This window comes from Tachyglossus aculeatus, chromosome 5, assembly GCF_015852505.1.
Source record: "Tachyglossus aculeatus isolate mTacAcu1 chromosome 5, mTacAcu1.pri, whole genome shotgun sequence".
NCBI lineage: Eukaryota > Metazoa > Chordata > Mammalia > Monotremata > Tachyglossidae > Tachyglossus > Tachyglossus aculeatus.
Window position 1 is genome coordinate 17,776,345 of NC_052070.1, and position 14,093 is coordinate 17,790,437.

A 14,093-nucleotide genomic window follows, 5' to 3' on the forward strand; every position below is an offset into this window, starting at 1 on the left:
GAGGCTTAGGTGGCCACCCCGTCATGCATTGGGAGGTGAAAGAAGAGAGCAGAAGAGGACGGGAAGCTCCCTATGGCTCTCTCCTGACCTTGCCCAGCACACACGGTTCATTGTTCCTGGTAGGTCCCCGGGCCTCCCTTCTACCCAATTTCTGGTAAAATACAAGAGTCAGAGGGCAAGGCCAGAGGCAGTGTAATAGCCAGAGCAATGAGAAGCACCTCAGCCTAAAGAATAGACCACAAACCTGGGAATCAGAAAGACCTGGATTCTAATCCTAGCTCCACTACTTGTCTTCTGTGTGATTTTGGGCAAGTTACTTAACTTCTCTGTGCCTCAGTTACCTCATCTGTAAAATGGGGATCCAGATTGTGAGCCTCACATGGGACATGGAATGTGTCCAACCACGTATCTACCCCAGCACATAGTACAGTGCCTGGCACATATTAAGTGCTCAACAAATACCATGAATAAGAAATGGCAGAGGCTATGGTAGCAACCTCTAATTTGCCCAGAAACTCCAGGAACACGGCCATTGCTCCGGTCACTGAGACCCAACCACCCTGAATTCTCTCCGGGCCCTGGGTAGGGACCTCAGGTTCTGTAATTTAATTTATTTGTGTTGACATCTGCCTCCCAACCCACTAGACTGTAATCCTGGTTCTAATCCCGGCTCCACCGCTTGTTTGCTGTGTGACCTTGGGCAAGTCACTTCCCTTCCTCTGTGCCTCAGTTACCTCATCTGTAAAATGGAGATCGAGACTGTGAGAAGCAGCGTGGCTCAGTGGAAAGAGCCCGGGCTTTGGAGTCAGAGGTTGTGGGTTCAAATCCCGCCTCCACCACTTGTCAGATGGGTGACTTTGGGCAAGTCACTTCACTTCTCTGCGCCTCAGTTACCTCATCTGTAAAATGGGGATTAAGATTGTGAGCCCCACATGGGACAACCTGATCACCTTGTATCCTCCCCGGCGCTTAGAACAGTGCTTTGCACATAGTAAGCGCTTAACAAATGCCATTATTATTATTATTATTATCATTATTATTATTATTATGTGGGCCAGGGACTGTGTCCAACCCGATTTATTTGTATCCACCCAGCGCTTAATACAGTTCCTGGCATATAGTAAGCGCTTTACAAATACTATTATTATTATTATAAACTCCTTGTGGGCAGGAAATGCCACTGCTTACTGTTGTATTGTACTTTCCCAAGCGCATAGTACAGTGCTCTGCACACAGTAAGCACTCAATAAATATGTTTGAGTGAATGAATGAACTCTGGAGAAATTAGAGCCAGTCAGTAGCTCCACCCTTATCAGCTGTGACCTTGGGCAAGTCACTTAATTTCTCTGTGCCTCAGTTACCTCATCTGTAAAATGGAGATTAAGACTGTGAGCCCCATGTGGGACAACCTGATTACAGTGCTTGGCACATAGTAAGCACTTAACAAATAGTAAGCACTTAACAAATGCCATCATCATCACCATCCACCACAGGTCAGGAGTTCTCATATGATCCCTTCTCTGACTTTTAGACTCTAAACATGGTCACTCCAACTCTGCGTGTAGAGGATTGCAGCATAGCACTCTTACCCCGGAACCATGAGAAGAATCGTTGCATGGACGTCCTTCCTCCTGACCGATGCCTGCCTTTCCTCATAACTATCGACGGGGAGAGCAGCAACTACATCAATGCGGCTCTGATGGATGTAAGACAGTGTGGACTAGCAGAACGAGCCCAAGTGTGGCGGGGCGGGAAGAGGGAGAGTCAGGAGACCTCTGTCCTGACTGGCGACTTTGGGCCAGTGGCGTAGCCTCTCCGGACCTCAGTTTCCACATTTGTACAGTGGGCAGAATAGTACCCACTTCCTCCTGTCTCACAGGAATAGTTCAAGGACCAAATGAGATAAGAAATGTAAAAGTGCTGTATAAAATCAAAGTTTATTATGTGATTCGATGAGTGGGCATGAGACCAAGGCTTTTCACTGAGCTGGATGATACTGGAAAGAATAACAAACCCAGGAAAAAATGGGCTTCCTACTCATCTCCTCCTCTTTTTAATGTAAACACAAAAGCATTTTAAGCAGACAAGTGCCTTTCAGAGCCCATCTATCTTGTTCTTTACTCCCGCTGCTTAGAAGAGACCGGAAACAGGTCCAAATTACTTGCCTCACAATTGCATTTTTAACCATCTAGCCTTAAGAGCAAGAGATTTCTATCAAGTCACCAAGGCAGCCAAGTAGGATAATAAGATAGTTTGCAACGAGATTTTAGCTCCCTTTCCTTTTAATTTAGGCCATAATTAACCCGGAAAAAATTGCCTGTCAGGACAGAAAGTACACAGCCCATTACTTCTTGTCAGTCGGTTTATTTCTGACTGAATGGACATTTGCTCTTCAATTGATGAAAAACAGGGGAGGAATACTTATTTTCAGTGCATTTATGGTAATTGTAATAGTATTGGTAGGATATCAGTAAAAAGGTTATTTCAGCTTGTTTTAAGATCTCCACAGCCATTAAGAGCATCTGTAGCAATTTACAGCTAGAGTAACTAAGACTGTCAGACATTCAAATGACAAGGAAGCGGATTTTAAAGAATCAGTGGGCATGTTTTAACTTCTTTATTTAAAATGTCAAGTAGGAAAAACACAAGATGATAATTCCACACAGACTTTCTTACTGCCTTTCAACTGGATTTATTAAAATATTTTTAAAGACATTGATTAAGCCTCCGAGTATACCACTAGCCAGAGTAAGTGGAGGCTCAGAATTGAGATGTTTTCCCAAGGAAAAGGGCATTTAACATGAAAAATTACTATGTGAGGTGTATTTTTGACCACCATGGCCGGAAGTACACTGTAGCCCCATAAGCACTTCCTCAGATTTGGAGCATGTGTGAACTTAACTGCCGAACGGATTGACTTTCTCCTCACCTTTCGTGTTTCCTTTGTTTTCAATTTGTTCGTTTGTAACAGAGTTATAAGCAACCATCCGCTTTCATCGTTACCCAGCATCCTTTACCAAATACCGTCAAAGATTTCTGGAGGCTGGTCCTAGACTACCACTGCACTTCCGTGGTGATGCTGAATGATGTGGACCCCGCCCAGGTGAGGCACAAGACCAATCCCCCTCTAGACTGTAAACTCACTGTGGGTAGGGAATGTGTCTGTTTATTGTACTCTCCCAAGCGCTTAGTACAGTACTCTGTGCAGAGTAAATGCTCAGTAAATACGATTGACTGACTGACTGACAATAGCACTCAGGCCAGGGGTGCAGGGAAAGGGCCCCAAGTGTGCTGCTTTAGCATCTTCGCAGAACAGAGTGACTGTAGAGCAGAGTAGATTCACAAAACAGCCCTCAAAGGGAAACACTGGAAAATTAACTCGTGCTTTGCAAATGAGCAAAGGGGGAGGAAAGAAAAGAAATTGGGGCCTCGCGAACCCCTCCTGGCTATCAGAGGCTGAGAAACTTCAACTTAATGCCAAAGGGGTCTTGGATGACTCAGAGCGTTGCTAATGGAGTTCGCAGTCTTTTGTGGGTGGGTCCCAAGTCTGGTTTTAGCACAATTGACTACTCATGGGTCTCTGGGAACTGAACTGAATTAGCGATTACGTGAGGTTCTTTGGAGAGGATGTCCCATTTACTAAGCCGACCATCAGACTGGATACTATTGTCGGCCTCAGTTTAAGGATTAAAAATGAACTAGTTCTGCAGCCTGAATTAGTCTCCCGGCCACTAGAGAGGGTCTCTACAAAGAAATACTGTGAGCCTGTCTTCTAGACTGTGAGCCCGTTGTTGGGTAGGGATTGTCTCTGTCTGTTGCCTAATTGTACTTTCCAAGCGCTTAGTACAGTGCTCTGCACACAGTAAGCGCTTAGTAAATACGATTGAATGAATGAATGAATGAAAATGTTGAAGGGCTTTGGTGGGGAAAGGGAGAGTTCTGTCTCTTCCTGGATTTGTGGCCAGGGGATTTCCAGACTCCCAGGGGTGGAGAAACCGATTGGATGAGAATATGAACATTCAATTTGCTTCTGCAAATGTTTTTATTACTCCTCTCAAGTCTTCAAGGAGAGAGTCTTGCCCTTACCTTGGGAAGTGGGAGATGGGGCTGCTTTCAAACTGCCATCAGCTCCTTCCGGGAAATCAGGCATGAGGGATGAAAAAATAAGTGATGGTATTTGTTAAGCGCTTACTATGTGCTGAGCACTGTTCTAAGCGCTAGGGTAGATACAAGGTAATCCAGTTGTCCCACGTGGGGCTCACAGTCTTAATTCCCATTTTACAGATGAGGAAACTGAGGCACAGAGAAGTTAAGTGGCTTGCCCAAGGTCACACAGCAGACAAATGGCGGAAGCAGGATTAGAACCCACGTCCCCTGACTCCCAAGCCTGTGCTCTTTCCACTAAGCCAGGGTGCTTCTCCATGGAAGAGAAGGAATCAATATCATCATAGAGAAGCAGTGTGGCCTAGTGGAAAGACCACAGGCCTGGGAGCCAGAGGGCCTTGGGTTCTAATCCTGACTCTACCACTTGCCTCTCTTGTGACCTTGGACAAGTCATTTAACTTCTCTGTGCCCCGGTTTTCTCATCTGCAAATACTTGGTCTCCATCCTACTTTGACTTTGAGTACCATGTGGGACCTGATGATCTTATATCTACCTCAGCACTTAGTACAGTGCTTAGCACATAGCAAGCGCTTAACAAATAACACATTTATTATTATCATCCCCCTTCTGCTGGCCCCAGAGACAGATAGGGTGGCAGGCAGGCATTCGGGTGATTCCTCCAGCAGCCCTAGCTTCCTCAATCAATCATCAATCAATCAGAGGTATTTACTGAGTGCTTACTGTGTGCAGACCACTGTACTAAGCACTTGGGAGAGTGCCATAGAGCAGGGTTTGTAGACACGATCCCTGCCCATAAGGGACCCTCAGTCTAGAGGGAAAAGCAGACATTAAAATAAATTATGGTTATATACGTAAGTGCTGAGAGGGAGGAGCACCTCTGAGGCTGGTTGCAGATGGGTAGAGCGGAACAATGAGGGAATGGCGGAGAAGTGATCCTCCCCCGAGGAAGGGCCAGGGAGTCCATTTCTGAAAACCAGGATGAGGGAAGAGGGAGAGTGTAGCTCCCCTCACAGCCCTTGAGGGTCTCTGAGGCTCTTTGTTCTGTCGGGAGCTCAGGTCTCGGTTTCAAGACCTTTCTTAAAATAACGTCGGCGTTTCTGAGCCCTGGCTTAGAACTTTTCTCTAATGAAGGTTTACTGTTTCACAGCCTGTGCCCCAGTTGTTCCGGGTCAAGCCCTGAGGTTCAGAGGGCTCACACCAGCCCCGCGCTTGGGCCCAGGCACATGACTCGAGCACAGTCTGCTGCGGTGGAGGGCACCGGGCTGCAGCAGGACCTGCCGCTGGCTTGTTCCAGGGTCATTTCTTCTGGCCCGAACCGTCACATCCTGTCCGAGCCAATGGAAAACAGGGTCGTGGTCTTAAAAGGCCTTTAATCACTTTTGACATGTGCTTTCAAGCGACTCACAGATTCCTTGCATTTATCCCTCGTGCAAAAACCCCAAAGCCGAACCACTCCGAGCAGCCGCACGGCTCGATGTGGGGAGGCGGCGGGGCAGAGAAGAAACAAAAGCCTCTTTTTTAGGAGACAGAGGTCGTTTTCAGAGTGGGGGAAGAGACTCCGGGGAATCGGTCTTTTAAAGAAAACTAAAGGAGCGTTTGAACTCATCGGCTGCTTCCAGCGTGCAGGCATAGCACTTGACGATTTTAAGTATTTATGGATCTAGTTCATGGACGTGTTATGCACCATTAAAGCCGCTTGCCACAGTTTACTTGGGCAGAGCTGGGAACTCTGGGTGCCAAAAGCAAACAGCCTCTTAGGTGATTCACATTCCTCCAAGGAAACTGACATGCTTTTGATTGGAAATGTGAAAGGAGAGAGGAAACACAAACCAACAAGGGACAGCCTCAGTAGATAGTTGCGGGGCAGCTGTTCAGGTGTGTGCCTGTGAGTTTTATGATCCTATCAGCTCCCTATAACGCCTGTTAATTTTAACAGTAGGTTCACGGGGAACGGAAAGGAAATAAACATCAAGGCAGCCACGGTTCTGACAGGGCAGTTTTGTAACTCGGCTCCAGGGAGTCCTGTGAAAAGGGGAAATGTCATGGCAATATTATTTTAACACAAGTAAATACAAATGTAATTCATTGAAGACATCTGCATTAAAAGGCCCCCTTTTCCCACGTTTAGTATGGGTTATAAAATTGAAACCTTTAACTTGAGAGCAATAAGGAGTAGGAGTAGCAGCATGTAAGCTCGTTGTGGACTGGGAATGTCTCTATTGTTTTATTGTACTCTCTCAAGTGCTTAGTACAGTGCTTTGCACAGAGTAAGCACTCGGTAAATGGGATTGAATTGCCTGATGCGGAGCACTATAATAGGCACTTCGGAAGTTGAGAATGTTGCCTTTTGTTGCCTCCCCTTAAGGAGCTTACCCTCCAACTAGAGAGACAAACATAAAAATATTTACAGTCTGAGTGGTCTGATTAATAAATTGAGCAGACACAGGTATGTGAGGCCTAAGGATGCTCTAAGTTCAGAATTGCTAGAGTTGGATGAAGGGGTGATGTGACTCAGGGGGCTGGGAAATCACTCAGGGAGTGGTTTTTAGAGGAGGTGGGATTCTAGGAGGGATTGGAATTCCATTCATTCATGGTCGTATTTATTGAGTGCTTACTGTGTGCAGAGCACTGTACTAACATATAGAGATGATCCCTACCCAACAACGGGCTCACAGTCTAGAATGGGGAGACAGACAACAAAACAAAACATATTAACAAAATAGAATAGTAAATATGTACAAGGAATGTGGGGAGAGTTAGGGTCCATCCTATGGAATTCCAAGCTGGGATCACAGACTGAGTAAGGGGAGAGAGTTGAGAGCAAGGTACAATGTACAACTAGAAGCTTGGTTGGGAGAGGAACGAAGACAGTAGTTTGGGGAATAGCATGTATAATGTAAGATTAACCATAACAGCTGGACCACTGTTAAATGAAAATTAATTGGTTTCCAAATTTTTTTTAAAAAAGAAAGGTAATAGTGACTGTAGCATTGGTTAAGTGCTTACTATGGGCCACACACTACTAAGCACTGGGTTAGGTATAAAATAATCTGCTCAGATATAACCCCTGTCCCATGTCGATCAATCGTTGTATTTATCATCATCATCATCATCATCAATCGTATTTACTGAGCGCTTACTATGTGCAGAGCACTGTACTAAGCGCTTGGGAAGTACAAATTGGCAACATATACAGTCCCTACCCAACAGTGGGCTCACAGTCTAAAAGGGGGAGACAGAGAACAAAACCAAACATACTAACAAAATAAAATAAATAGAATAGATGTGTACAAATAAAATAAATAAATAAATAGAGTAATAAATGTGTACAAACATATATACATATATACAGGTGCTGTGGGGAAGGGAAGGAGGTAAGATGGGGGGGATGGAGAGGGGGACGAGGGGGAGAGAAAGGAAGGGGCTCAGTCTGGGAAGGCCTCCTGGAGTGCTTACTGTGTGCAGAGCACTGTACTAAATACTTGGGAGAGTACAGTATAACAGAGTTGGTAGACATGTTCCCTGCCCACAAGAAGCTTATAGTCTATGAGGGCTCCCATGGGGCACACAGTCTAGATGGAAGGGAGAACAGATATTGGGAGGGATGAGTGAAAATCTCAAGCCCCTAAAAGAAATTTAATCTTTCATATCCAAGATGATGAGCAAAGAAATATTCCTAATTACTAGTGTCCTCAAAGCCTGATGATTTTCTGACCTCCGGAAAATTGTCTCTCAAATAAACCCTGTTCTGCCTGAAAGACTAGGGTATTCATTTTGAAAAAAGCATTATGGAATCCTGTACAGGGACCATAATTCAGTTGTAAGCACCTCGACGGCAGGAGGCTGCATCTTTTATATTTCTCAAACTTCCAGGTTCTGAGGCAGATGATTAGGATGAACGAAGTTGAAGTTACTTAATTGCTCTTGAAATCAACCCCATTTTTCCATGTGTTTAAATGCAGTTGTGCCCTCAGTACTGGCCGGAAAATGGAGTACACAGACATGGGCCTATCCAGGTGGAATTCGTCTCTGCGGATTTAGAAGAGGACATCATCAGCCGGATATTCCGAATTTACAATGCAGCCAGAGTAAGCACCTTTTCCAGCTTGGTCTGATTCAGTGATTTAACCACCATGAAGGAAAAAGTTTTGTTTGTGTGGATAAGCTAAGAGTGACTTGATTGAAACCTGCAGTTAGGCCTTATCAAGACTGAAGGTTAATGAAATTTTGTTACCCTAGTGAGTTCAAGTAACTAAGCAAAATAGATTTATGAAAACCAAAGATAAAAGTTCCTAGCTCATCTCCCGTGACATCCTCAGCCTGACCAGATCACCAGGTTAAATCAACCTCGCTTACTCATCTTCTACTGACCTGCAATCAAAGCATAACCATTTTTCTCGCACAAACCCAGTTCGTTAAACTTTGCTTTTGCAGGCCTAGCAAGCTGTTCCCTTTTCTTTATTGTCCATCTGGACATTTAGCTTAGAAATCTCTTGGTCAGTGGGAGCCATCTTGCTTAGATGAGAAGATAAAATAAGTGAAATCTTTCCATTTGAATTTGCTAAACAATCTCTCTGTCTCTTCCTTCCTCTTGAACCCCTCTTCATTGCAGCCCCAAGATGGGTACCGGATGGTTCAGCAGTTCCAATTCCTGGGCTGGCCAATGTATAGGGACACACCTGTTTCCAAACGCTCCTTCTTGAAACTCATCCGCCAGGTGGAGAAGTGGCAGGAGGAGTACAACGGTGGCGAGGGACGGACAGTTGTGCATTGCCTGTAAGTGCTGGTGTCAAAGGTCAAAACAAGAGGGGGCCCACTCCCTTCCCCACCCCCAGCCTCTATTTCATTTTCATGTCCACTGTGTACTTGGCAGAGTTAGGGCAGAGCTAGGGCAGAGCTAGGGCAGAGATTGTGTTGACCAACTCTGCTGTATTTTCCCAAGAGCTTAGTACAGTGCTCCGTATACAGTGAGCCCTTAATAAATCTCAGTGATTGATTGATTGATGGGTGGGGGCTGCAGAAGGAGGTAATTGGACTTGAAATGAATCATTATGGCCCTGCAGTTTTAATTTGCTTAGTAAAATTAGTTGCAAACACCAGTAGACACCAGCGATGAAAATTGTCTTATCTAATGAGTCCCAGAGCTAAGCAGTGTCAGAGAAGACCTCAGGAATGTGTTTGGGACAGATTGTCCCATTCGTTCAGTCAAATTTATTGAGTGCTTACTGAGTGCAGAGCACTGTACTAAGTGCCTGGGAGAGTACAACATAACAATAAACAGACACATTCCCTGTCCTCAAGGTTCAGTTCTCGGTCCCTTTTTATTCTCCATCTACACTCATTCCCTTGGAGAACTCATTCGCTCCCACAACTTCAACTACCATCTCTATGCGGATGATGCCCAAATCTACGTCACGTCATCATCATCATCATCATCATCAATCGTATTTATTGAGCGCTTACTGTGTGCAGAGCACTGTACTAAGCGCTTGGGAAGTACAAGTTGGCAACATATAGAGACAGTCCCTACCCAACAGTGGGCTCACAGTCTAAAAGGGGACGTCCCCTCATCCCTCTCCCTCTCTCCAGGCTTACATCTTCTCCTGACTTCAAGTCATCTCTACCTGGATGTCCTCCTGTCACCTCAAACTTAACATGTCCAAAACAGAGCTCCTTATCTTCCCCCACAAACCCTGTCCTCTCCTGGACTTTCCCGTCACTTAGATGGCACCACCTTCTTTCCCATCTCACAAGCCCGTAACCTTGGTGTTATCCTTGACTCCGCTTTCTCATTCAACCTACATATTCCGTCCATCACCGAATCATGTCGATCTGACTGACCTTCACAACATCGCTTAAATCTGCCCTTTCCTCTCCATCCAAACTGCTACCATGTTAATATAATAAATCGCCTCATCTGTAAAATGGGGATTGAGACTGTGAGCCTCACATGGGGCAGGGACTGCATTCAACTAGATTTGTTTGTGTCCATCCCAGTGCCTGGCACATAGTAAGCACTTAATAAATACCATTATTATTATTATTACTATTACTTTGTGTAGAGCACATCACTAAGCACTTGGGAGAGTACAGTAAAACAGAGTTGGTAGACATGTTCTCTGCCCACAAGGAGCATAATAATAATAATAATAATGATAATGGTATTTGTTAAGCGTTTACTTTGTGCCGAGCACTGTTCTAAACACTGGAGTAGATTCAAGGTAATGAGGTTGTCCCATGTGGAGCTCACTGTCTTAATCCCCATTTTACAGATGAAGAAACTGAGGCACAGAGGAGTTAAGTGACTTGCCCAAAGTCACACAGCTGATAAGTGGGAGAGTTAGGATTAGAACCCACTACCTCTGACTCCCATACCCAGAGTCTTTCCACTAAGTCAAGCTGCTTCTCATACAGCTTACAGTCCAGATGGGGAGACTGACGTTAACAGAAAAAAAAAATTATGGATCCTTACATACGTGCTGTGGAGCTGAAGGAAGGGTGAATAAAGGGAGAAAAATTTGATTGTAAGGGTGACGCAGAAGAGAATGGGAAAAGAGGAAATACCACAAGCATGACAGCGTCCCCGGCTTTGTCCATCCCCAACCTTCCACATGTGATCTGCAGCCATGCAGCACTTATGTACATAGCCGTACTTATTTCTATTATTTATATTAATGTCTCTCTCCCCCTTTAGACTGTCAGCTCATTGTGGGCAGGGAATGTGCCTGTTATATACTCTCCTGAGCACTTAGTACAGTGCTGTGGACACAGCAAGCTCTCAATAAATACGACTGATTCATTGATGGAACTTAGAGGCCCCCTGAAGAATGTCCACCCTGGTTTCAAAGGAAAAGCCTCAGATCGAAGTACCCCAGGCCATAATGTAAATTTACAGTTTCTTAACTCTTCCTGGACCTCCCGGAATTGGGAAAACACTAGCTCCCCCAGTCTCCAGGAGCAAAAGTAGTGCTGTTTGCCCCTTCCCACCCTAGGGAGGACCAAAAGAGGTGGTCCGTGTCAGCCATTGGTGAGAATTGCCCCAGCATCCCACTGGAACTGGAGCCCAGGATCCACAAAAGAAGTCATTTTGTCGTAACGCGCTTATCATTATTTAGGACTGTAGGTGCTTTGGGATGAGGAAATAGTCATACCTCTCTAGCTGCTTGTTGTAAAAATCAGTTGGAATTTGTACCTTCGAAACTGAGGGGAAATAATGCATTTATGAGGAGTTATGAAACAAATGTCATTGGATTCTTTCCCTTGCACTGAAGCAGAGAAGCATCTTTTACCGTGTGGTGTAGCGCCACCTAACGACCTTGTACAGCAGGTGTCCAAAGAGGCCAACAGTAAAATACTTTCAAATGAATTAATTCTGAAAGTCTGGAAATCAGGTTCGCCATCAAAAAGGACCAAAACCCATCAGCAGGTCAGCCCAGAAGCTGTGGCACCTTTCTGCCCAGCTGCTACTTATTTCCTTCGTCTTTTCGTAGAAAGAGCCACTGTAGTCCTGCTGCTCTGTCATTTTTTATTGTAGGTGAGAGGCATGGTCAAAGAAGGACCTAATCATCAATCGTATTTATTGAGTGCTTACTGTGTGCAGAGCACTGTACTAAGGGCTTGGGAAGTACAAATTGGCAACATATAGAGACAGTCCCTACCCAACAGTGGGACCTAATGTTTCTGGGCAGTGATTTCAGAGGAACCCTCAGCCAAACCGTGTGGAAAATTCACCCCATTGGTGCAATTAGCAGTCACGGCCCGAGAGGCGGATTTGCTTGGGCCAAGAGGCCTAAGTTACTCCCAGATCTCTGTTTCCGGCCTCATAAGAACATTTCCTCAAAACATTCAAGGACACCCCGTGATGGGGAAGACACCCTAGGGTAAGAGTAATCAAGCTGATTTCTTCCTTTCCCCACAGAAATGGAGGCGGCCGCAGTGGGACATTTTGTGCAATCAGCATTGTTTGTGAAATGCTCCGGCACCAGAGGGCAGTCGATGTTTTCCACGCTGTGAAAACACTGAGGAACAGTAAGCCGAACATGGTGGACCTTCTGGTAAGAGCTTTCTAACTCTGCTGCCCAGCAGTTATGGTAGCGTGGGGCTCAGGGAGATGGCTGAGGTTTGATTTCAGGGGGGAGGTAGCCACAGAGGAAGAGAGTCATTTTCTAAAGGCATAACGTCATCACTTCCTTAGGAAGCAATTTTCTTTATTATCGTTTCTGCTCAAGGAGAATTTGTCCTTGTTCATTTGAAGTTTTGAAATAGTTTAAAACTCACAAGTGAACATCCTTATTAATCGTCCTTTCTGGCAGAGCCAGGCACATGGTTAGCAATCCTAACCCAGAAGAAATAATCATGGCAAATGAAATGCCAGCTTTTCAAATTATATATTTTATAAATAGCTTAATTGCCTAATATTTATCAAAGATGTGAATTTTAGCTTGACATCCAGCATATTGCATTTAATTATGGTGGCCATATCTCATTGAAGGATTAAAGGAGTTCAGAAACAAAGGCTCTATGCAATTATTTTCTTAGAGTAAGTATTTCATGAAATCCCTTTTTATGTGGAACAGTTGAAATGCCAACTACTGTGACTGCAGAAATGAAGCTCAGCTTAAAGGAGACACTGTAAAATTCAGTTTTTGAAGTTCTGTTTGAGGGAAGGATGAATTGCAGAACGGCAAGGCGAGGCCTGCAGACCAGGAATACTTGGGGCAGGGTGGAAGTGGGGTGGGGAGGAAATGAGTTTTCATTATTGGGTCCTTAGAACGTCAATCCTCTGGGTGTTCCCCACATTACAAAGGAGAAATGTGAAACCAGCCAGCTGGCTCGGCAGGTCCGAAACCACAGCAAGAGGAAGAAGTGTCTAGTTGAGCTTTATCAGAAAAGGAAACTTGAAAAGGAAGCCTGCTCTGAAGTGATACCACTCCCATCTCAGGAGAAGGGAGCTCTGAATTCAGTACTACTGCCGAAAACTACAGCCGGGAGGCACGTGGTAAATGAGAGATGATAATGGGGTTAGGAAAGCCAACTCGCTGAAGAGAGTCTAGTTAAACTGAGATACCCTCTGCTTAAGATCCCGCATCTCTCCTTAGTTATAGCCGAATAAGAGGGGAGCCTTGGAAAGACGGCTGGCCAGCCTGACCGTAAATAGGGCATTGTTGGAAGGAAATGTCCCTAAGTAAGAAGGAATCAATCAATCAATCAATCGTATTTATTGAGTGCTTACTGTGTGCAGAGCACTGTACTAAGCGCTTGGGAAGTACAAGTTGGCAACATATAGAGACAGTCCCTACCCAACAGTGGGCTCACAGTCTAAAAGGGGGAGACAGAGAACAAAACCAAACATACTAACAAAATAAAATAAATAGAATAGATATGTAGGGCCGGCATCCAATGTCTGCAGTCTTGGAGGGGGATGAATCCATAGCCCCCCTCAGTGCTGGCTTGGGGCAGATGTGAAGCACCAGCTCCTAGTTTCTTTTGGCTCCACCTGGCTGATTTGGAGGCAGATGTGCGGGTTCAAATCCTTGACTGCCAAGCGACCAGAGATGAACTTTATCCAAGTATCATTGATCAATCAGTCCATCAATCATATTTATTGAGTACTTACTATTCATTCATTCATTCAATCGTACTTATTGAGCACTTACTGTGTGCAGAGCACTGTACTAAGCGCTTGGAAAGTACAATTCGGCAACAGAGACAATCCCTACCCAACAACGGGCTCACAATCTAGAAGGGGGAGACAGACAACAAAACAAAACAATAACATCAATATTTTATTTTGTTCTATTTATTTTATTTTGTTAATATGTTTGGTTTTGTTCTCTGTCTCCCCCTTCTAGACTGTGAGCCCACTGTTGGGTAGGGACTGTCTCTATATGTTGCCAACTTGTACTTCCCAAGTGCTTAGAGCAATGCTCTGCACACAGTAAGCGCTCAATAAATACGATTGATTGATT

At 44.9% G+C, this 14,093-nt stretch overlaps 1 protein-coding gene across 10 annotated transcripts in view; it reads left to right on the forward strand.

The window, feature by feature from the left end:
• PTPRM (protein tyrosine phosphatase receptor type M) overlaps positions 1-14,093 on the forward strand; it is an 892,842-nt gene that overhangs the window by 861,925 nt on the left and 16,824 nt on the right. For all 10 annotated transcript variants that reach the window (XM_038746194.1, XM_038746195.1, XM_038746197.1 and 7 more), the window contains 5 exons: positions 1,532-1,705; positions 2,972-3,103; positions 8,088-8,213; positions 8,738-8,901; positions 12,044-12,179. In XM_038746194.1, coding sequence (XP_038602122.1) covers positions 1,532-1,705; positions 2,972-3,103; positions 8,088-8,213; positions 8,738-8,901; positions 12,044-12,179 — 732 coding nt within the window. The remainder of the gene's footprint in view (positions 1-1,531; positions 1,706-2,971; positions 3,104-8,087; positions 8,214-8,737; positions 8,902-12,043; positions 12,180-14,093) is intronic.